This window comes from Lytechinus pictus, chromosome 5 (assembly GCF_037042905.1).
Source record: "Lytechinus pictus isolate F3 Inbred chromosome 5, Lp3.0, whole genome shotgun sequence".
In the NCBI taxonomy this organism is placed as follows: domain Eukaryota; kingdom Metazoa; phylum Echinodermata; class Echinoidea; order Temnopleuroida; family Toxopneustidae; genus Lytechinus; species Lytechinus pictus.
Window position 1 is genome coordinate 10,325,321 of NC_087249.1, and position 25,709 is coordinate 10,351,029.

A 25,709-nucleotide genomic window follows, 5' to 3' on the forward strand; every position below is an offset into this window, starting at 1 on the left:
CTACTGCCTAAATCTGTAACATTTGATAAGCTTTGACACTCCAGTGAATGGGGTTTTCCCCTGGGGGGGCACTCAGTATATAATGCATAGTGGGTATGTGCCGCGGAGGGGACCCCCATTTTTACACTCAAATTTCCGTTCCAAGGCATAGCATTTTTGTCTTTTTGAGAAAAAGAACAAAGAAAGCCGCTCCAAGGTATAGCATTTCCTTCTTATCGAGAAAAAAGAAGAAAGAAATCCGTTCCAAAGCTTCGCATATTTTTCGTTACGCCGTTCCGGTCGCATTGATTTGCTACAAGGAGCTGCAGTTTGGTGAAAAGCGGCCGTAGAGCGCTTTTCGACCATCGCCTAAGCGAGAGCGCACCCGGCGGAGGCCGCGCTAGCTGCGTCATGCACGATTGCCCGTTCCATAGGGATGCATACGAACTCACAGAGATACGGAGATCCGTTCCGAGGACCCCCGTTTTCACAAACATTTGTAGTTCCGAAGCCCGTTCCGAGGACCCTCATTTTTACAATAAGCCCGCTCCAAGGCCCCCGTTTTTTTGCCTCGCCCGCGGCACACCCCTACCACTTTTTTGGTCGAGTGCCCCCCCCCCCCCCCCCCCGGGGGTTTTCCAAGGCTCTTCTGAGAATTTTTTTTTTTTTTTTTGGGGGGGGGGGGCAAAATTGCCCCAGAGCCCCCCTGTAATTACTGTATTTTCTCTGCGTGGGTCCATGGATCCTACTAAAACTAGTAGGATCCATGTTCGGACCATGGAAATGGAATTCTCATACATAAAATATAAAGACCCAGTTCCAGGAATATTGTTCACACAGTATGATGTACATGTATCATGTCGACTGTAATACAGTACTTTATATCGGTTACACTTCTTAATTCCGAAAGTTCGTAATTCCGAAGGTTCTTTATTCCGAAGGTTCGTAATTCCGAAACACGTAAATTGCCTATACCTCGATGTTCGTTAATCCGAAAACGTAAAAGGGTTCGTTAATCCGAACATTTGTGGCGTTATTCCGAAGGTTCGATAATCTGAAAACGACATAAGGTTCGATGTTCCGAAGGTTCGTTAATCCGAAAACGAAATACGGTTCGTTGTTCCGAAGGTTCGTTAATCCGAAAACGAAATAAGGTTCGTTGTTCCGAAGGTTCGTTAGTCCGAAAACGAAATAAGGTTAGTTAATCATTTAGTTTTCGGACTAACGAACCTCATTTCTTTTTCGGATTAACGAACCTTCGGAATTACGAACCTCACTTCGTTTTCGGACTAACGAACCATCGGAATTACGAACCTCATTTCGTTTTCGGACTAACGAACCTTCGGAATTACGAACCTTCGGAACAACGAACCTTCGGAATAATGAAGCTTCGGAATTACGAATGTATGCGCTTTATATCTATTAAAGCAAAGTTTGTGTTTGCATCAGGCAAAAAAATAATTTTTCATTATCAGGGGCTCCTTTTCACAAATTACTGCCTTAATCTGCAACATTGGATAAGCTTTAAACATAGCAATGAATGGGGATTTTCAAGGGGTCATTTTAGAGTTTCCAGGGATCTTTTGAGCACTTTGGGGGCAACATTGCCCTGAGCTCCAATGTTAATCTTTTCTCTGCTTGGGACCATGGAAATGGAATTCTCATATCAATATTTTTATGTAAAATTATTGCAATAGCAGGCAAAATGAAGGCAATAAAACGTAAAGACCCAGTATCAGAAATATTTTTTTCAGTATTAATCCGATCTCTGAAAAAAAAATCAATTTTAACATGAAATACAATAGATGTCCAAGCAAATTTTGTGTGTGCATCATCAATTCCAACAATCGGTATGTTTCTTTTTGTAATACAAGTGGACAGTACTGCACATGTATGTGTATCATCTACATCAGTGTCCATCAAAGGTAATTGACCAGGAAATAAACATCTCAGAAAAGAAAGCTCGGCAATGACTCGTCATCTTTTGTCGAGTATTTTCCTGTTTTCCATTTTATTTTGATTACATTCTCTTCGTATTTTTTTCTATGCACATACATGTACTGTACATGTAGGCCTACACTGTACAATGTACATCTACATGTATAGGTATTTGTCCAAGTCAAATATTTTGAGACCACAAAAATCTCTTTGTGGAAGAAATTCAACCTTTATAAGAGGTTATAATATAACACAGAAAATTTTTGCTTCCCCAATATAATAAGCACTTTGGGTCAAAAAAAGAAAAGCTTTGAAGTTTTGTACAGTACAAGAGTGTAGATAAAATTCAACAAAACAAATGAAATTTTGTGCTGCAATCTTTTAATAGAAAAAAGTGGAGCTAATTGCGATGCAAAACCAGAAAAATTATTCTGCATAATCTAATAAAAAAAAAGGTTCAATTTGGGCTATTAACAATCAATTAAAAAAAGGTTGACTATGGACGTTTACTAAGGGCGTATGCGGGGGGGGGGGGGGGGGGGGGTAGGGTTGGTGCACTCTCCCGATGAAACAGAGGAGTTATGACATTGGCAAGCAAAACAAATTTGTACCCCTTCTTCTGCTATCAACAGCTGATTTTCCAAACTTTAGTTATACCTACCTCCCCATGCTCAAACCAGCCTACGCCTTGTACGGTATTTACATATGTACATGTATTTCTCTTTCTCTTGTGTTTAATTCCTTTTGATTTGTTGTTGTGAATTTCCTGTATCAAAGACAGTGTGTACCATCCAACTCTCTCTTTATAAAATGACCACACATTCCTTTCTTTGCCTTGGAATTCCTTACCCACAGGATTCCTTTGTTCTCCTTCATGTTTTTGCCTATTGTTTTCTAATCACATCCTCTGTATCTATTGTATTCTCTGTTTACATTCCTAGCCCAGGCCTCCTTAAAATAGCCGATCATCGTGCCAATCACCACTGCCTAGTAATCAAATATATTACATGCATGTACATGTAGACCTACAGTCTACGGAGTACTGTGTAAGGAAATAGTCCAAGGGCTGATTGCAATCTTATGCATTATGATGAGCAGGGTAAAAATTACATAAGGGCTAGGGCAATTACGCCCCCCCCCAAATTGAGCATTGGAATCCCCATTCATCTCAGTGTTATAGCTTATCCAATGTTGAGGATTTAGACAGTAAGTTGTGAAATTTAGCTCTCGAAAATAAAAAAATAATTTTTGCCTGTGTATGAATGAGGCTCACTGAAAAAATGATTATTGCCTCATAGCCCACTTTAAAGCAACTTTTATATAATGACATACAAAATTTAGCATCATTTATAAACAATGATCTTGTTCATTTTGACAGATAAATGAAATATGTTGGCGGGTAATGGCATCTCATGGTGCATCATAATAAATCAGCGACATGAAAGAGGGTCTTGCAAAGATCGTTTTGTGAAATTGGCCCATGGACTCCAAATTGGTCTTGGCTACATGTAGGCCACGTGTCCAGTACTGATTTTTTTTCTTCAACTCTCTTTATTCTAGATTCTTTCACAATGTAACAGAAAAAGGCCATGAAACTCATTATTGGCAATTCATTTCTTCACTTAATTTGACGTTTGATTAATTTCATTATCCACTCTTTGGGGAAAAAAAATTATTATGCTTTCATTTATCCTGATTTATTGATTGTATATCCCTTTATCTGCATGAAGTATACTGATGAACCTTTTGGATCTGCATAAATAATGTATTTCTTTGAACATTGTCTACTAAAGATCTCTTCAATCATTTAACAACATTTGTCTATTCATTCATCCAAATATAATTATGTTTTTTATCATTTATCTATCCATCCTTTATACTTTGATCATTCACTGAAGTAATATCTACTAATTCATTCATTCATACGAGATTGCATTTTAACCAAATACTTTTCAATTTTCTTTGAGGTATGTACACTTGATAGAATATTGTACTTCCTGCCATGGTGTATCATATTCATTTTACACATGAAAGAAAACAGGTGTATTACTATTTGTGACATGAGAATATTTGATGCAGAAAAAACATGACTATTTTTAAAAACCCACAACTCTGCCAGTGCCACATAAAGCAGGATATGGTTAGTGGATGCAGACACCAATACTGATGTTTCATCAAATTTTACTTGGCAGGATGAGGAATGACAAACACTGTCAAACTTTCTTGAAAAACAGTCTTCTATAAAAAAGAAGATCATACTGTTTTTTTTTAAAGTTGTTTATGACAATGGGTTTTAATATATGATATAGACGTCTATCCTAAGAGTGTGGATACATGCAAACTATTTTATCAGTCTTGAGCTCTGAGGTTCGTTTGACATTTGGTCCCGTTACCTGACATTCAACCAAAAAATTACTTTTTTTCTTTCCAGGGCTCTTTTTGGAGAAACTTAAAAATTTTCCAGGGCTACTTTTTCATTTTCCAGGGCTCTTTTTCCACTTTCCAGGGCTACAATTTCTGGAGCTATTTCGCGGCTTTTTTGCGTTTGTGTCTGTGTGTGTGTGTGTGTGTGTGTGCCACATTGAAGGGATGCTGGTCAGCAGTGCAGGGCAAGTACACATTTAAATGCAATATAATGTATAATGTATAATTTAAATGCAATCACGTACGTATTCATGAAATGCTACATAAATACACAGTGGCAAATTGTATAGAACGGATAGCGGTGCGTTCAACGCTAGCGGGCGTGTATATTTTGCTTATTACATGACGTCATCCAGCCACTGCCGAGAGCCAATTTATGAATGAAAATATAGTAAGCATGCGCAGTGCAAGCCTTCCATAGCCCCACACAGTATTCCACCAAAACAAGTGTGCAATACTCTATCACCTCGTACCAAAATCGACCTAGAATTTCACTTTCCTATAATTTATATGAATTATGAAAGGTATTCTCGGAGGATCTATTTTCTCACCGATACCGAACAGGTAAGCAAATTTCGATTACTTCTTGATTTTCGGTCAAAATCTTACGAATTAGCGTTGATATAGCATCGTGTTCGTTGGAGTTTGTAGAGTCTATCGCAACGTGTACAAAGTCAATTGATTTCCGGGTTTCGGAGCGTCGCGTGAATATGCATGAAATTGCCGAGTCTCGATAATTTTCGATCGATACTGGAGCGATCCGATCACGAACCAAGACCATTTCCCGCGTAGACAATGTGACCGGATATCGTTATCGCTATCGATACTTTGGCACGCAGTCCGAAGGAATTATTTTGGCGACCACGTAGTCATGACGTGATCTGCGCGATTGGCCAATCAGCGGTCTCCGATTCGCTGAGCCGAGACGGTATATTCGTTGTACCATGAAGCTATTAATAGCTTCATGGTTGTACACAGTCTATGGACAATTTGCCACTGTAAAATATACAGTGTTGACGGGGGCGATTATGAGTTTTGCAGTCGCCCTCGTGTGAATGTTTTTAGCCCTTTTCCGGGGCTCTTTTTGGACTTTCCGGGGCGAATTCGCCCGCCGCCCCCGTGTAATTTTTTGGTTGCTGACATTACATCCAATCACCTAAAACTTGCTTACGTTTATAAAATAGAGACATGTAAGGACAAGTTTTCTCAATAGGATACAATTATTACATTTTATGAAGAAAAAACGTAAATGCCATAATTTTGGTTGGAAAACTCACAATAATACAGCAAAAATGCAATGGCTGGCAGCTCTGCTACACAAATGCACTACTTTTTTTAAAACAAGCACACACAGTCATACACCATACACATGTTTTTTTCCACTGCTTACCTCTATTTTCTGTTTTTTAATGAAGGCTCCTAGACTGAATACTCTTATTGTGACCTGAAAAGATAAATCAAGGACAAAATAATACTTTAGTGAGTCATCTCTATCACAATAAAAAAAAAATTATCCAATTGGTTTTTGTAATGCATGATTTGTTTTCTTTTGACATTCAACTGACCTAAAAATATACAATGTGAAAGACTGGTGGTCAATGCTGTTCATTATTACGTTGGGTTGGTCCCACATATTCAAAATCATGTATCATCAAACAATTTACTAGCACTAATGTGAAAATGTAGACAAAAAAAATTGTAAAAAATACACCACTGGTCTGGGGTGAAAAAGATCCATTTCAGCTGGGTTAATTCCTGTTTTCAATCATCCATCCAAAGTTCTGCAACAAACAAAATACATGTTCCACATCTCCAAAATTTTGCAAATTTCTACCAAATCGCAAAAGCAATGATAAATGCTACAATGTCAAGTCAAAAGACTCAAGGTCAGATTACCAAAACATTTACAAAAGAATACATGATGCAAAAAGTCAGAGTTTAAAGGGACAATGTACATGTACATTTGGGCAAACATAACAGAGTGTCTTTGAAAGTTCATGAAACAATTCATTTATCAAAGGGTTTCAGATGATTAGATCTCATCTCATCAAGGTTAGATTTTTATCTCCATGTAGTTGAGATTTTATCAATAACTGAGAATTGAAAGAATTTTAACGTACTCATTTACAATTCAAATTTCAGGCAAAATTTTGAGGGTTGCTGTTTGTTGGTAAATTATTATACCACCATTTATCTCAGATCATACAAAACTGTAAAATCCATTTTGGTTTTAGTGTCATAGACTCAGAGATATCATCTTGTGCAAAAGCAGATTTCACCTGTTCTACATGTACAATGTACACTCTGATGCTTTTGGATAATCTGTAATAAACAACAATCAATTAGTTATGATGGATTTTATATGATATTGGACTTCGGTGAAAAAAAAGAATATTTTGCCTCTAGTTAATCACAATGTCTATAAATACAAAATAAAGTCTTCCTATCTTCTTTTCAATAATTCTTTCAATTTTCGGCATCCTCCGATTAAATATTCAATTTATTTTACTTTTTCCCCCTCAGAAGAAGTGTGTGATGGGGAAGGAAGGGGGTTGCACATGTGCATTGCAAGCACAAGAGACCAGACAGACAGTCTAAAACATGTACACATATCAATGCTGCTCTACAAGGATGGAACTGACAATTCTTAAGTGACATTTCCTTTGAAAGAGTATTAAAATGTACATATGTGACGTCAATCCAACATCATCTCCAGCCCGACTCATCTCTTTACAGTGAATATAAAGGAGGATGAGTGCTCTGTTCATACTGAAAACTCGATCAACAAGTAAAAAAATAAAAATAAAAATAAACTCAAACTTAAATTTGGCTGGTGGTAATCCTGGTACATGTATATTACCTGCTTACCGGTATTTTCATGCCATTGTAGGGCAAAGTGGTCAAAAGTAGGTCAAAGAGAAAATATCAAAGAAATAGAGCAATGGAAAACCAGCCAATACAACTCTTTCAATTTCTCACAATCAACTTTTGTATCCATCTATGAAATAAATACTGTAAATATATTCACAATCGAAGATGTACTCAACATGACCCCAATTCATCAACACTGCCTGTTTATTCATAACAAGATCTAAATCCAGTCACTGAAATTTAGTCTATAAAGTTCATGAACTTGTATAATTCACCACATTCACCATCCATCAAGCTCAACAAACGCCAAGACACGTGAGCCGGTTTTGGTGTTATTTGTTGATTAAAAGATACTGTTTACGCATGTTCTTAGACCAAAATCTGCAACATTGTGCAAACATGATAAATGTTAGAATACTGTATGATAATATAAAGGTCATACACCAAACTGTTATTGTGCTTCCCTTTTGAATGCAAAATATTTATCAGTTACAATGATAAAAGCGATCATCTTAGGATTTTTTCCTCCTCTCTACAGGCTCTACAGGTAGCTTACTAGGGTAAAAAAATTGATGATGCATGCTTCCTCTGCATAATAATTATCTACTGGTACATGTACATACGTACATATATATCCACTCTAACTATGTAAAAGCTGGTTTCTAAACACGTCCATAAAAATAAACATCATTGGCATCCAATTAACATCATGCACAACGAGAGAAAATACAAACTTATGAATATCGGGGGTAAAGAATTAGGAATTGGAATAATTACACAAAATTAATAAATGAATAATAATTAACATTCCATGTATTCTCAACAATGCCCGATATTAATGATTAACAATTGGAGAATATTATCTACGCTAAAATTCAAAGAATTGATTGGAGAGATATGAGCATCTAGATGTACATGTACAGTCTACATGTATATGGTTAAAACAGACCCCTTTAATAAAGGGAAAATTCACCCTGATAAGTTGGTTTAAATCAAAGCAGACAAAAAATCGAAGAAAGATACCGTAAAAAGTTTCATACAATAATGAGAGTTTACATGAATTTTTTTTAAATATTGATTTTGATTTTGGGACTTCACTGAGGAGTGGCTCCTCCACATGTTGTGCGATGTGTATAAATTCCCCAAAATGCCATTTTCTAAAAAATTTAAAAGCAATTTTATTTCTGCAGTCAATACATCATCAGATATCTGTACATCATTTCATACCCTCTTCTAAAAATATTTGTACTCATCATATTCACAGGTCTGCCAACATTTGAAAATGAAAAAAAAAGAGTCCTAATCCCGCGGCGCGGATTTTTCTTCTGGATGTCAGGTGTGTCTCCCTCACTTTTTAAAAAAATCTGTTTAGCATTCTTATATTTAAATATTGAGAAATTACAAGTGTTGAAAAACGAATACTCTTACACCCATACACACACCCATACACCACCACACAATTACTAGGCTGATTTATGTTTTTATCTTAAATAATTGGAAAAAACGGAGTGCTCCTCATTTTGGTTGAACAAAAATCTTAAAAATTGGGTAACTGCTGGGTACAAGGAGTAGTTTGCAGGCCTGTATTCATGATGAGTACAAATTATTTCCCCTTTATAAAAAGGGGAAGTTCACCTGATGAAAAGTTAATTGTAAAAACACCAGAAAAAATAGTTTTAAAAAAATGGTGAAGGTTTTAGGAAAATCCATTATTAAAAGATTATAAGAATGCTTTTAGAATTTTGTTGAAGTTTTTGATTTGTGACTTCACACAAAAGCAGCCACCCCATACATGTATATTATGTAATATAAAATGCATAATTTTCATTTTTCAATAGCTCATGAGGACTAAAAAAATTTGTCTTTCAGGAGCGGGTATGAAATATTTTGTCTTTTAATACTGAGGGTACAATAAAACCCATTCTCAAATTTTTAGAAAATGACACTTCATTGATTTTTTAAAATTCATAAAACATGGGAAGCAACTATCATATATGACATCACAAATCAAAAACTGAAAATTCTAATAACTTTTTAAATCATTGATGGATTTCCTTCAAATGTTCACCAATATTTTTCTCTAATCTTTTTGTTTATTAAAACCAACTTCACCAGGGTGAACTTCCCCTTTAATACTAACTATGAATAAAGACACGCACCTCAATGACAAACAAGGCAAGAATGGCTAAAGTGGTTGCCGACAGGGCTCTCAATGTGGATTCTTTCTTTACACTCCCTGGAAAAAAAAAATGATAAAATCAAAGGATTATTGAAGTGTTGATTTTCATCAGACATTTGAAAATATGATATTACATTGAAAAAAATTACATTGTAATAAGGAGAGGAAGAGGAAATAATAAAAAAAAAAGATTAGCAAAAGGAGGACAGGGAAAGGAAGCCACTGTTGGAAATGGAGGTTTCCTTTAATATTTAATACATGTATTCCTTCATTTCCTTGAAATGCTGAAAGCCATGCAAAAGCAGGGATAATAATATCCAGCACTTACATGTAGAAACATTTTTCATATGATGTCTGTATTATTGTCTTATCATCATGTAAATAATATACATGTAACCATGAATCATAAAGCAATCATGTTGTCATAAACATTTCAGGAATGCCACTGATTCTCTAGATCATGTTTCTAGAATGGTAGACTTTGAAACTATTTGAAGGTGGGAGGAGAACACACCCAAATATTTTCAAAAGATTAATTAATATCAAAACAACCTTTATGTTTTAAGATTTGGTCACGTTGGCTTATAGTAATCTGTGGAAATTATCATGGAAGTCACAATTTATTACAAATCACAACATTTTCATGTTTGTTTTCATTATCTTTGGAGAAGCAAGGGGGGGAGGAGATAAACCTATCAACAACAAATGAAAAATATCGGCCAAATGCACTGTGAGTGTGACAGAGTATTGATGCAAATTAATACCCCTTTCATAAACCCAATTATGCGGCTAATAGCAGCATAATTTGGTCGTAAAATCGGAGAAGGACCAGAGTTATCCGCATTATTTTGATGCTGCAATTATCCGCATAATAGCGGCATCGGGACCAGATTTTGACTTTATGAACGCATTTTCAAATAATGCGGATAATTGCCATGGTGCGGTCACAAGGTCACCCTTTTCCAACACAACCGCATCGGAGGGGGCGTGTGCAGTTGTCATGACGATTTAAAAATAGTGTGGATTATTTTCAGAGTTTGTGAACGCAATTTTTATTGAATTATCCGCATTACTCTTAGGCGGCTAATTGGAGGATGGGTTTATGAAAGGGGAATAGTGTACCCTTGGTATACATGATGTATGATATCTATTTCATTGTCATGCAGTTCCTGAAAGCATCAGGATATGAAATTGAAAAATATCAATTTTTTGGTCAACAAAGTCTGTATCAATAATGAAAACCTTCAAAATATCACTAGCGAACAAAAACAACCCCAAAACACAAACATTTGCTGTATGTTATTTCCAAGATGACACAGCTTTCGGATCTGAAATCCCTCTGTATCCTCACACTTATTTTTCAATGCCGATTCTAATCTCTGGATATTTCTTCTGTATCACTTCGATTCAATTATCCCTTTGTCCCGAAACTGCCTGCTTTGTCAGTGTTTGACGTGGGGGTGGAATTATGTAGCATCAGAAATTTGATACTGTACCCACATGTACATGTACTGTATTAAAACAGTGTTGTGCGACAAACACGTACATAGGAACAAACCAAATGATTAATATGCCTTTGCCACAAAGTCACAATATTATAATTAATTCTCCACCCCCCCAAAAAAAAAAAAACATTATGTGATGCAACAAACGATAAAATTCAATGCAAAAAATACAATATATAGGCCTACATGTATACATTGTATGACTTTGGTCTGAACTCAGCATGAGTATATTGTATCAGAAAAAGAAATTTAGCATAAAATGAAGGAAGAAATTTGCATAAATTGTGACACATGATAACTGACAATGATACAGTAAACAATTATCAGTGCACAATATAAATTTGCAATGTACATATATACAGAATGTATAAAATGAATGTTGCCTCTATGCATACATGTACAATCATAAGCAGGTGCATGTATAAAAGCCTTTGTTATCATGTTTATAATGCAGTTTCACAAGCCACTGCACCCACACACACTGCCCACTGAGTGAGTGGGTGACAAAAGAGAAAGGGTTATTCATTTGATCAATTCTTATCCATTCCCCAAATTAAAAACACCCCATGTAGTCTGCAGGCACAGACTCATATTTGACACTTCAACCAATAACAGGGCTAGAGTGAAGACTGGACTCCAAGGACTGTGTCTGTGTCAAATAGTAGATCCAGTAGTGAATCTAGTCTCACCAATTCAGACTCTGCATTATGCACTCTGCGATTCGCGAAAACCAAAGGTCTGTATCTACAGACTACATCCCATGCTAGTATCAAGCTTGAATACATGCGTATGGCTTCTTTTCCCCAGGTCCAGCATAAACAGGTCTTTTGAGTAATGATTTTTTATTTCATGGCAAGCGCACATTGTACCAGTGCATACATATCATGATTTCATGTAAATGGGATTACAGTGTGTAGTGAAACTGTAGACATTGCTTTAATAATGGGGAAAGATTTGCAGGTGTGCACGCTGCAACTGCAATTAATTAGAGCTCTGCAGGGCTTTGTTCTACGATGATAACCACAGAGAGAGAGAGATGGTGAGCGTAAGACACCTACCGTCCATAATGACACTGAAAGCAATCAAGAGTTCGACGGCAACCAGGAAACATATCACCAAGACAAGAAGAACTACGATGAAGAGGAACACGGCTCCATTGACAACCATGTCTAAGTACTGATGGAATCTGAAAAGATATGAAACAAGATCGGTAATTTAAAAAGAATTATAAATACAATTCACCTGTTCTACATGTACATCTACATGTAGGCCTATGTATGACTAAAAAATCACAGACGAATGTTTTTTTTCTTAATATGGGTAATACCTCGGTCACATTTGCTCTACGGCGGCCGTACGGCGAGTCGAAAACAGCCGTTTTAACATTTTTTTGTACCAGCTTTACATAGTTTGTTTGAATAAAACAGCTGTTTTCGACTCGCCGTACAGCCGCCGTAGAGCAAATGTGACCAAGGTATAAGTTCTCCAAATTCTTATTCATTCAAAATATATATTTTGATAGCAATCATGTAAAAAAAACCTGCAACGACATGTATCACACACACGAACACGTACTCAATATCGATCCTATGAAGCTCCATTTTATATATATATATATATATTGGTGAGAAAAATTGTTCCTGGGCGCCGTAACACAAAAGTTAGCGATTAATCGCTATTGAAATGACCAATCAAGATCCTTGTTGCAAGCGCATTTTGCTATAAAGTAGACTGACTACAGTATGAACCAATCAGAATTGTTCTTTGAAATTAGCGATCAATCGCTAACCTTTGTGTTACGGGACCCAGGTCTTTGTATTTCTTCCCCTAATACAGTATACTTTTATGGCTTTTTGAACATTACATGTAGATACAGCAACCCTTTCCACCCCCCCCCCCCCACCCTATCCCGAAAATAAACCAACAACCTAGAGAACTATCCAACTTCAAGCATGGTTGAAGCAAGGAAAACTAAAAACACACAGACGTGACAGTCATCAGAAAATAAAAGATCAATATGGGGCAGTCTAAATGTACATGTATACATGTATGAGGAAGACTATAATTAAACTAAATTAATATACCAATGTTTTGTGAAAAATATGAAGTAAAACTTTGAAATGTCATTAGTTTCTATAATATTTACATCCGATTTTGATGAAATTTTCGCATTATGCTAGTTTGATTTTTCTCTATTGATTCAAATCAACATTTTTCTGGGGTGGATTTGACCTTTAACTCTACCTACATGTATATTGTGTACATGTATGTAAGTCAGCACTATGTAACTTTATATATATATAGTAACCAAGATAAAGTGATACCTCCAGTGTAACCCTATTTGCACTCTTATACATACAATTTCACTATGTATGTACCAGTGGCAGTATGCATGCATCCCATGTAAATTCGGCGAGAAGTTATTTGTGAGAAAACTCTCTTCCATTCTCAAGAGACATCATTGCATCTGGATGTGATTTGGGGTTACAACCTTTTCCCAAGATCAAGGCACATCCTGGTTACATCTTGGAAACCTTCACTTCATCATATCACAACTTACAAAATGCTCAAGGCCTGGTTGTAACAAGTTTTGTGAACCCCATCAGAAAATGAACATATAAGTAGTCAAGTTCTGCCATTTTTTTCTCTCCTTTTTTAAGATATTTAATTGTGAAGTCATGTGATAAAATCAAAATTTTGTTTTTCTGGGATTGCTGAATCAACATTCAGCATGAAGGAGTGCATCTTTTGGTGGGATTAACTAACTTTTGAGCACAACTCTATACCTACTTGTAGATAAATAATATTTTCCTCAAAACATTCCAACATTAGTATTCAAATATAGTACTCAATCAACAGTTATTTTTATACCGAAATCAATTTCAAGTGAAAATAGGAAAAACATTGTTTGCTCCTTGCCTACAACAAAAAATATCACTATGATAAAAAACGATGTAAGTTTCATATTTCATGGCCCTGGGGCCCGTAACACAAAGCTTAGCAATGATCGTAGAGCATTTTTCTATGATTGATCGCATTGACTATAATGTACATTCAATCATGAAAATCAGGCGTACGATTAATCGCTAACCTTTGTGTTACGGGACCCAGGTACATGTACTGTATGTAAGCTTCTTGTTTGTATTTTTCATCCAATGTCAGGTATCATGGACATGGACACTATTTAATCAGAATTGGCTCAAAATCGGCACATTCACACCTGCTTGTAAAGAAATCATAATATTTTTCTGCACAAAAATGACTATATGGTACTGGAATTACAAACATTACAAGAACTTTTACTGGAATTCATCCAAGTTTGTGGGACATTTGCAGTTATGGAAAGCAAATTATAAAGAACTTTCAGGGTGAGGCAAAAAGTTTATCTGTTCCAGACAGGTGGGAATGCATTACCAGGTACTGTAAGACCGTAACGAGTTCTTGTAATTTAAATGGATAATTTTCTTGATGGAGGTATTAAGCATATGTCACTTTCTTGTTCCTCTATCAAAACAAACTTATTTCCAGAATGGACACTTCATTTTATGAATGCGGATTGTGGGTCTGCCACTTACATGTACATGCAATTAAATAGTACCTGGATTACCCTTGGAAATCAACTCCCAGGAAAGTCCAGGAGCCTGTTCCATAAAAGAAAAATTCTGGCACTTTTTTGCTGGAAGTTTAAACCGTGTTAAATGTCAATGCATACTTTTGTTTGCCAGATGTTTTTTAGACAAAAGTTTTATGCAACTTCAACATGCTCAAGGAAACTTCAAATTTTGGCGTTTCCTCGTTTTTCATTAAATTGCTTTTTCTTCTTTAAAAAAAGCTTCATATACATGTATACAGTATGAATCAATCCCCTGCATGAATGCCTTAAATAAGTTTGAACACCTCGAGGTCCTTGGGGGTCAAGCAAAATTGGGTCACACCATTGATCAGAATTAAAAACACCCCTACTTGGTCATCAGTAAATGAAATAAAATGCATCAGTGCAGAAATGCATGGATAAATACTACATGTACAGAACATGTATATACATGTATGTACATGTATGATACTTTTATAACAACATGCTGACATATACCGGTAGACAGTACCAGAATTTAAATCTCCCCTGAAAAAAAATCAGATGGTATCAGATACATGTATGTGAAATAATGTACAGACCACTGTTTCGTGCATACACTACATGTAGAGGTACATGTATTTATTGACATACATAATAGAGCATACTCTACAAATGCTGCTAGAACATACACATTAAGTTGTGAAATAACATGTTCACTGGATGAAAGCTGGCCTCTGATAATCTGATATTATATATGAACCAGTTACCTTACACTGTATGCACAAGTGACCAAATAATTGATTATCTAATTAATCATGTAGCCTAATAAGAAGGTTTGAACTTTAATCAACTTCAAATATGGCTCATCAGTATTAAACTGATAATGAAGGTGGAATTACATTTTACCCCATTCAAAATGAATTCATTTTATGTTGTAATCAGCCAATATTCAAAAATTGTTATTTTCATGAAATCTCTACTGGGGATAAAATAAAAAAAGAAAATCATCACTTACTTTATGAAGTAGTAATGCAATATACATGTACAACAAACTTTAAAAAGAAACCTAGAAAAATAAAATTAGCTTGTGATCAAACAGAAAAAGCAAAGAAACAACTCAATCTTAAAAATATTTGAGAAAAATTGAATAAAAATAAAATAACCATGAAAAAAAAAATCATCAAGTCTATCCAGGTCCATAGATCAGGGTTTTTTTCCCCATGGAAGACAAGGTATTATGAAATATATTTAAGATTTTGTATTATTATTATTATAATTAGAATAATAAAAATAGAGGTTATGGGGTATATTTTCAGTGTATAAATGGGTGAGTTGAAGTTCTACATGTACATGTATGACATCACAAACCTTGGACAGTTATCGCCATTGGGGATGATCTCTGTTGCATATATATTTATAATTTATTATTTCAAATTCAAATGCCCATAACTCTCTTACTGTTTGTACAATTATTCTCAAACTTTTGTTGATCTTATTCTTTGATTTTTCTGTTGAGTACTTTGTAAGCAAAATGTTATATATTGATAATGATGTCATACATGATGTCATACCATGACTCACAATTGTAGCTGCGCAGGCGCAATGCGGAATAAACTTGCTTTGGAATCATATACCAAGAGTATCAGACGTGTGCTTATTTATGTGCCTTAATTACTAATTACTGTAGGTTAATTAGGAGTACATAACAACAAATCTGGCGACGAGGATTAACTTTTGTGTTTGTTCTTCACTTTGGGAAAGTTCGAGTACCTGAGGATGGCTACTTTTGGAACAATTGGTGAATTTCGGGAAGACGAAGGGAGTTGGTCCGAGTACATTGAGCGTATGGGACACTACTTCGACGCCAATAGCATCATTGATGAGGGGAGGAAAAGATCCATTTTACTTAGTGTTTGTGGAGCCTCAACCTACAAGTTAATGTCAAGTTTGGCGGCACCAAGGAAACCAGGTGAAGTTGAGTTCAAGGAACTTGTGAAATTAATGACTGATCATCGAGATCCAAAGCCATCGGTGATCGTCCAACGATTCAAGTTTAACAGCAGGTCGAGGAGACCAGATGAATCGTTGTCAACTTACATTGCTGAACTGCGACGATTGGCTAATGAATGTAAGTTTGGTACTATTTTAGAGGAGATGTTGAGAGATAGGATTGTGTGTGGAGTGGCGGATGATAGAATACAAAGGAGATTATTGGCTGAACCAACTCTAACTTTCGAAAAAGCTAAAGATATTGCATTAGCAATGGAATTAGCTGATAAAAATACAGCCGATCTCAGAGATCAGAACAAAGGCGAGATGGTGAACAAAATCGCTCATGGTGTTCGTCATCGTAAGTCGTCACAACGTCCTAATTCCAAGAAACATTCCTCATGCGGTCGCTGCGGAAAGGGACAGCATCAAGGAGAGGCTTGTCCAGCAAAAGACGGAGAGTGTTTCCACTGCGGGAAAAAGGGACATTTTGCCGTGGTATGCAGAGCCAAAGGAGAGAGGAAGGACCAGAGAAAAGTTTTCCAGCAGCAAGGGAAACGGACCGCCTCCAATAAATCTCGAACTCTGCAGATCGAAACAAGAGAGGATGATGAAAGCGAAAGCTACGGGTTGTATACACACTCGACGAAAGCTTCCAAACCTCCTCCGATTATGACTCAGCTAACAGTGAAAGGGAAACCTATAAACTTCCAAGTGGACACGGGCTCGGCAGTAACGCTCATCAATGAGAAAACGTGGCTCTCTCAGTGGAGTGACAAAGAGAGGCCTAAGCTGAGCGAACCAAAAAGCGTAAAGGAACTCCGCTCGTTCCTGGGCTTGCTAAATTATTATGGTAAATTTCTACCCGACCTTGCATCAAATCTAGAACCTCTTCATCGGTTGTTGAGGAAAGACGCAAGATGGCAGTGGGGTAATGAGCAAAAACAGGCTTTCGTAAGAGCCAAAAAGTTGCTTAATTCAACTCGGGTGCTAGCACACTACAATCCGGAAGAGCAACTGATACTAGCTTGCGACGCTAGTCCGTACGGTATCGGAGCCGTACTCGCACATAGATTTTCGGATGGGACCGAAAAACCCATCGGTTTCGCGTCGCGAACACTGAATGTTGCAGAACGCAGATATTCGCAATTAGATAAGGAAGGTCTAGCGATTGTATTTGGTGTAAAATGGTTTCACCAATATCTGTATGGCCGTAAATTCGAAATAATCACGGATCATAAGCCGTTACTTGGTCTCTTTGGAGAGAGGAAAGCCATTCCACAGATGGCTTCTCCGCGCGTCCAACGGTGGGCGATTACACTTGCGGCATACGAATATGAAATAAAGTATAAAGCGGGAGAGAAAAATTCAAATGCTGATGCACTCAGTAGATTACCGCTAGAATCAACCATTTCGGATCCTCCGATCCCGGGGGATATCATACTTCTCATGGATACATTAGATAGGACACCGATAACGCCCTCGCGCGTCCGTTCTCTTACCGACAAAGATCCGATCTTGTCGCGGGTCCGTAACTTCATCCTACAAGGATGGCCTACAGCAGATGAATTACAAGATAAGGCATTAGGTCCGTATTTGAATAGAAAAGATGAATTAAGTGTCCATGAGGGAGTAATATTGTGGGGAGCTCGCGCGGTGCTTCCACCGAAATGTCGAGAAGCAATGATGGAAGAATTGCATGATGCACATCCGGGGATAGTGCGTATGAAGGCAATGGCGAGAAGTTGCGTATGGTGGCCACAGATTGACAAAGATTTGGAGCGTAAAGTAAAATCTTGCGAAAAATGTCAATCACACCAGCGACAACCGTCGAAAGCTCCACCCCATCAGTGGGAATATCCAAGTAAACCGTGGTCGCGAATTCATGTCGATTACGCAGGTCCAGTAGAAGGGAAAATGTTACTAGTAATAGTAGATGCGTATTCAAAATGGATAGATGTTCATATTACGAATAAATCGACTAGCGAAGCGACAATAGACAAATTGAGGGAAGTCTTTTCGGCACAAGGCCTTCCTCAAACGCTGGTTTCGGATAATGGGCCCTGTTTCACGAGTGAGGAAGTCGCTATGTTCATGAAAATGAACGCAATCAATCACATTCGAGGTGCACCATATCACCCAGCCACTAATGGTCTCGCGGAAAGAGCAGTGCAAACTGTGAAAGGAGCCCTCAGAAAAATGAGTGGACCCCTTCAGACGAGATTAGCAAGGTTCTTGTTGAGTTACCGTACAACTCCACAAGCTACCACAAATCAGTCACCGGCAGAATTGCTCATGAACCGAAAGTTGCGTACTCGCATATCTTCTGTTCTGCCTGATGTGAACGCAACCGTTGAAAAGAAGCAATTCTCACAGACCGCTCACACTTCTCGCAAACTTCGCGAATTTAAGATAGGAGAAGAAGTCCTTGTGAGAAATTACGGGCGAGGTAACCAATGGCTACCCGGAAAAGTAGTCGAACGTAACGGTCCGGTATCCTATGTAGTAAATGTCAATGCCAATGGCTCGACACTGAGATGGAAACGTCATGTTGACCAACTGCGAAGTCGAATCTCGACTTCATCAACCTCGAACGACGACACCGTCCCGACACACGAAGATGACGTTATCATCCGTGATAACGAGAATGATGATCGCGATGTCGATGAAGATCAGATTGACATTCGCGCGGATCGTGAAGACAATCCTGAAGTCGAACACGATGACGGTATAAAGCATTATCCTAGACGAGAGCGGAGAAAACCAAACTATTTTGGATTTTCATAAATTTGGACGCAACTATAATTTTAATAAGATCTTGTCTTGGATTATTAACTCAAATATTTTTGGACCTTGTCAAAATTCCTGATTTAATGGTTTAGTTCACTGAAACAGAAAGTATCATTGAATTTATTAGTTTTAATTCTAACTTCAGTTCCTGACTGACGTATACCAGTTAATGTTTGATAAGTATCAAAAGTTTATCGAAGTTAAATTTTAATCCGGGAACTGCTATCAAAGAAATTGTTAAATTTCATCTGCTATCAAAGAAATTGTTAAATTTCAATATATAGTTTCATGACCAGTTGAATATTTACTGGCACAGTTATTAAGTTGCAAATTGAATTGGGATATTTAAAAGGTATGTTTAATCTAAAGGGGGAGAGATGTTATATATTGATAATGATGTCATACATGATGTCATACCATGACTCACAATTGTAGCTGCGCAGGCGCAATGCGGAATAAACTTGCTTTGGAATCATATACCAAGAGTATCAGACGTGTGCTTATTTATGTGCCTTAATTACTAATTACTGTAGGTTAATTAGGAGTACATAACACAAAACTTGTTCTGAAGCGTTCAATCTCTGTTCAGAATAAGATAAACATGCCCACAGGAAATTTCAAGATTTCTCTAGGATAAATGGCACTCTTTGATGTAATTTAAATAAACAAAAGAGATAAATAATCAAAGTAAGCAAGGAATTAAATGAAAAAAAATTGAACCTATTTTTAATTGTTTTCCTTTCCTCTTTTGATTATCAAAGTGTAGTAGTCTACAGTACATGTTTCAATACAAAGCCAAGACATACTCGATGTACAACAGTTTATTTGAAAGCTGGCCAAGTGACCAGTCAGAAAATATATAAGGACATCTATCAAAGGCTATTAATTATCTAGATTAGTAGCCGTGGAGGCCGGAGTGTATAAAAGTAAACAGTTTCCCCATTTCAAACTGTGAGTGTTGCTGTGTACTGTACACCTAATCCTAATATCATCACCAATAATCCATTTAAAATCATGGATAGATTATGCTGGATATAGGGATTGAGGTAACAAGAAAGTTTAAGCTCTAAGTAAGACCTGCAAAACAATTTGCTTTGCCAATAACAACCACACATCATTCATATTTGATAATTCAGATTATTCAATTCACATCCAAATAGCTAGCAAATTATAACTCAGGCTATTAAACACTGATTCCAAAGGATTCCACCGATTCCACTGCTTTCTGAATGGGCAGAGAAAAATGGTTAAATCCCAACAGTCCTTTGCTTAATTTTTCATGAGGTCAGAAGGGTGCATTAAATGTCGGCTAGAAAAGGCATTTTTAAGGAAGGTTTAGATCAAAACACATATGCACATCTCGTTTTTATTGTCAATTGCTATCTCAAATGTAGAGTAAGGTGGCTTCAAAGTTTACACTTTGAAGTCAAAATGTGGTTTGTAAAGAAGCCTATTACCAAACCACATACATACATGTACATGTGTGACACCCATGGGTGTACTCTCTCAGGCCTAATCTCAACTCTTTGCCTTGTAGACAGGCAATCTCTCAAGCCAGCTGCCATTGGTTTCTATTTTTAATTCAAAGAATACATGTACATAACCAAGGCTCCACATTAACTTTTTTTGGTGGTGGCCCATTCGGGCCACCAAAACCATCAAATAATTTTTTTTGGTGGCCCGATATTAAAGTTTGGTGGCCCGAAAAATATAAAGAAAAACATTAAAAATGAATAAAACAAACTTCTGAAATATTAATTCTGCAGCCACTACCACGGCACTAAGTTACTTTCACTTTATACATCTTGTACGTAAACCTTGTTTCCTGTTATTTTACTTTGCTAATTGATCATTGTTTCTATCGTTGTATAAATGAAATGATTGAAAGTGAATAAATGAATTGTAGTGTTCGCTGGTTGTGTGGACTTTTTAAAAAATCTCTGTATAGAGATAATGGTAAAGTAAATAAATAGTGCATAGCAAACTCAGATCGATGTACAAAACAATGGTTTTTCCTTCCTTCCTCTTTGAATCCTAAAACCTAGATTATGCATGCCCCAAATCCAGTTTATTTCTGTTTTCTCTTTTGCAGCATATTATGGGAGAAAATCACAGAAAAATATGCTGCAAAATTAGAACAATGCATAAAAGGGGGAAACAAACAAAAATAATTTTCAAAAAGTATATTACAAAAAGAAAACAAAAATAATAAAAGAAATTAGTGAAATAAAACAAAAAAAAGAAAATGAAGAAAGAAAAAAACAAAGAACAGGGAAAAAAAAAAAAACACTGTAAAAAAAATGAAAGAAAAAAAAAAAAGAAAACGGCAAAAATTATATCTGGAAAAAAGGTGTGAGAAAAGTCCTTCCCTATATTTGCCAAAATGTTGGAAAAAAAATCACATTTTATATCAATGAAATGCCTTCCCAAAGTATTTACTTTCTCAAGAGTGGTTTAAGAAGTCATTTATAAACAAGAAAGAAAGAAACTGTCTGTTTGTTTTTGGCTAGAAAATACACAGCTTCGAAAGAAACCAAGTATCAACATACATACAAATGCACACGTGGGACTGTGATGTACTTGCCTATGTGTTTTTATGTGTATTAATTCATGTGGAAATCTGTCTTTTTGAGTCAAAAGAGAGGTCATAATTCCTCTTCTTAATACTTGCAAATAATCCGGGTACACCAGATTTTCGTAATATAGACTGTAGAATTGCATTTCATTGGTGTAAAATGTGACTTTGACTTAGATTTTCAAAGTTCTGTGGAAGATTTCTCAGCAGCAACATTTTTCATCGCAGCTCCCTGAGTCTGAATAGGCTGAGCTAGATCTAGAGCTCAGCTGTATGCAGTGGCTTCATGCAAAGCTCACGCCAGCCGGCCGGCGCGGCTGGCTGGATAATAGCTACTGTATGCTATAGCTGTAGGCCTAATATGCAAACTTTGTGTGTGTATTTGTGTGTAGATCAACAAAAAGGGCGCATGACGAACTGGCTTGCAATGTGAGCTGTAGAAAGTTGATAAATGCGTGCAAAATCGGGAGAAAAATTGCGCTACTTTGAAAATTATTGGTTGCCCGATTCGGGCCACCAAAACTTAACATTTTATCAATAATGGTTGCCCGAGGTGAATTTTTGGTGGCCCCGGGCCACCGGGCCACCGCTAATGTCGAGCCTTGACATAACTATTCATAACTCTTTGGTTTCATTTTCCAACTCTATTTTTTAGATCAATATCTTCTCTTTTTTTTCCTTCTCAGCACGAAATATTTTCACTGACTTTGATTTGCCAGAAGTCAAATTCATATTGACTTTTCACCAACAGTTGTTGCAGACATAAAAAGCTTAAAATTTGAAATGCTTCTACACTCTTATACTAACAAATTGAAATATGAATCATTTTCAACAATGTAAACTCCATACAATCAGCATTTTATGATGCCATGTGTGGTTTGTTGGATAAAGTTTTACTAAGTACTACTCTTTAACAGTACACTTTGCTTCTAATGACTTTTAATACTATCTAATATTCTGCTCAATTTTTAGTACATGTACAAATAACCTGATAACTCCACCAGTCACGGTAGTCGCATATGAACAAAAATCTTGGATTCTCACTGTGGTACAGTGTATTTACGGTACCCTTTGAGTCACAACACAATATTTTGGGTCAGAGAATTCACCAAGCTCTCATAATGGTGATGCAGAACAATTTCCTTGCCTCTACAAGGGTGCTACATAAGCACTGGCCCGATTGCCAAGGGCAAGTAAAAGTTAGAGCCGGGCAAGTGTTTTGAAGTAAAGACCAAAACTACTTGCCCAAAGTGGGCAAGCAAAATTCACACAGTAGAAAGCAGAATTCTTACAGTAGAATTACCAAAATTAAGGTCGATATGATATGATATTGACCCTAATTTTACTCATGGCAGGCAAGATAAATCACTTTGGAAAAAAAAATGCAATAACAAGGTAGATGTCAAAAGAGAGAAAAAGGTCAATGGTTTATTAAACTGCAAAACTTTCTTTTGAAGAGGAAAAACTTTTTTTTCAATGATTTTTTTGGGCAAGTGAAAATGTGAAATAGATTTTTGGGCAAGTATATTCCAACTATTTAAAAATTTACTTGCCGGACCGAGGAAGCGCTTCTAAGAAGTTATGTAGCACCCTGGCCTCTACACAAAGAGATTTTATAATCAGGGGATTATTCAATTACATACATGTATGACTTACGATTTAGAGTGTTTTGGATCCATGGCTCCAAGTCCATCTCCGCCAGGGATCTCTGACTTAAAGCTACTCAGGCTCCGAAGAGGCGAGTCCTTGGATCTACATGTAGGAACAAAATGTAAATATCATAACTTCATTTTAAAAAATGAAGGTGCAACGTATGGGTCTAGGAAACTATGGGAACTACCTGGCAGAGTAAAAAAAACAAGGTCTAGGGAACTGCACGGGTAGATTGAAAACATGGAGTCTTCAGATCTGCACTGATCTACCTGTACAGTATTGTGCTGTATATAGCAACAATGAAAGTTAACGTAGTGAGCCTAAACTTTATCTGTATCGTAGAGCTGCATCATATTTGTGGTAAATCGCTGGTACAAGTGTGTAAGTATGTTTTTTTGGTTTGATGGGACACAGAGTATTCTGAAGACACTCCTGAAGACGGACAGTCAACCTGCCCGAAACGTGGAGTCTCTCTACTGCTTCTGCTCATCATCTCTACTCACGGACTCAAGCCAGCATCTCCTCATCCATCCTACTACTCAAGCTGTTTCAACTCATCAATCTCTTCTGGTTTACAGTCCTTTTCAGGACTACATTCAAGAAAGACTACTCTACTCTCAAATTTCCACTTTCTCGCCTATCCATTTATTCTTTTTCTTCTATCCAATATTTCTATAAGTATAACATCCACATGGTGTACCGTAAACCACATCAGCGATTGTACATGCCACCATGCAAAACTTTAAACAACATCAGATCTAATCTAGTAATCAATATCACACCATCTTTTTTGGAAGTAAAATTGTTGAATGTTGTTTATGTTTAACAAGAGTCAAGACATGACATTCATTAATTTTTTAACGACAATGCCTGGCACAAACCAAACTCAAACAAAGACTGTCAATTGTCAAGATGACAAGAGGCCTAGTAAATAGCAATAAGTCTAAAAAAAAAGTCTTGAAGTTAAAGAGCACAAAAATGTCAACAACATGAGTTGAGTCATGTGAGTTGAGCTTGTCAAGATTAATTAATAAATCATGAACATTGTAAAAGTGGGTAGGCCTTGTATTAGTTCTGGGAATTTCCTAATGAAAATTCACATTCAAACCGTGTTGGAAAGTATCACTATCAAATAACAAAGACGCTACGATCAATTGATAACATCGACAGACACACAACAAAAGAACTGTCACTAAACTGGTATTCATTGGTAAATGAAAGCATCCACACACCCCGTCGAGCAGGCACAACTCACGGGCCTATTTCCCGTTGATGAAGGGTCGACAAACCGCTAATACTCCTAATTTTTCAGGGCGAGTTTAATCGTTAAAACAACTGTAAATAAAACAATGAATGTCACATTCAACCACTGAACTCATTCTTCATATATATTCCTCATAACTAGCTAAATATGGAAAACAAATCGATAACCCAAAAATCAATAAATTAACTTAAAAAACGGTCTTACTCTTCGGTCGTGGCCATCTCTCTCGCACCATTTTACTTGCATTACAATTTCAGCGCGCGTGCGCGTGCGTGCCCGCACGATCGAGCCGTACGTACGTACGTGCCATAAAACGTGCGGCCGCAGCGCGCGCGCTGTACATCGGGAATCAACAGGTGCATTATTATTTTTTTAATACATCTCTACACCACCATTCGCCCTTAAAGGGGAATCCAACCCAAATAAAAACCTGTTTTTATAAGGGCAAGAAAAATCAGACAAGTTGATTGGTGAAAGTTTGAACAATATTGGACAAACAACAAGAATGTTATGAATTTTTAAAAGTTGTAAATATTGGTAATCACTATACCCATGGAGATTTCAAATTGGCCGCATATGGGATGTCATAGTGATGTAAGGCAAGGACTACTCTTCCATGTACTCCAATACATATTTTGGCTAAAATGTCATTTTTCTCAAAAGTTTTATTTCAAATTATATTTTTCTTTCATGAGGAGATAAAACAATATACTACCTGGGTTATAATCAGATTACTTCCCCAGGGGAATGGGTACTTAGGAGAAAACCACAAATCCCTGATAATAAAGTACATGGCCTATGTGAAAGTTGTCCTTGCCCCTTGTCATAATTTACTTACCCAGTTGCCAATTTGAAATCTACACAGCATCAGTGATCTCAATTTTAAAGCAGCTATAACTTTCTTATTGCTTGTCCGATTTCTTTCAAACTTTTACCATTCTGTTTAATTTATTTTTCTCCTTCCCTAC

General features: G+C 36.7%; 1 protein-coding gene across 1 annotated transcript; it reads right to left on the minus strand.

Annotated features, from left to right (window-relative positions):
• Positions 1-1,843: 1,843 nt before the first annotated feature.
• LOC129261827 (uncharacterized) lies at positions 1,844-25,005 on the minus strand. The gene is made up of 5 exons (XM_054899860.2): positions 24,946-25,005; positions 23,481-23,576; positions 11,955-12,082; positions 9,372-9,448; positions 1,844-5,785 (listed from the first exon to the last, which is right to left on the minus strand). Exons 1-5 carry the CDS (start codon positions 24,960-24,962, stop codon positions 5,696-5,698), a joined length of 408 nt encoding a protein of 135 aa, XP_054755835.2. The 5' UTR covers positions 24,963-25,005; the 3' UTR covers positions 1,844-5,695.
• Positions 25,006-25,709: the final 704 nt, after the last annotated feature.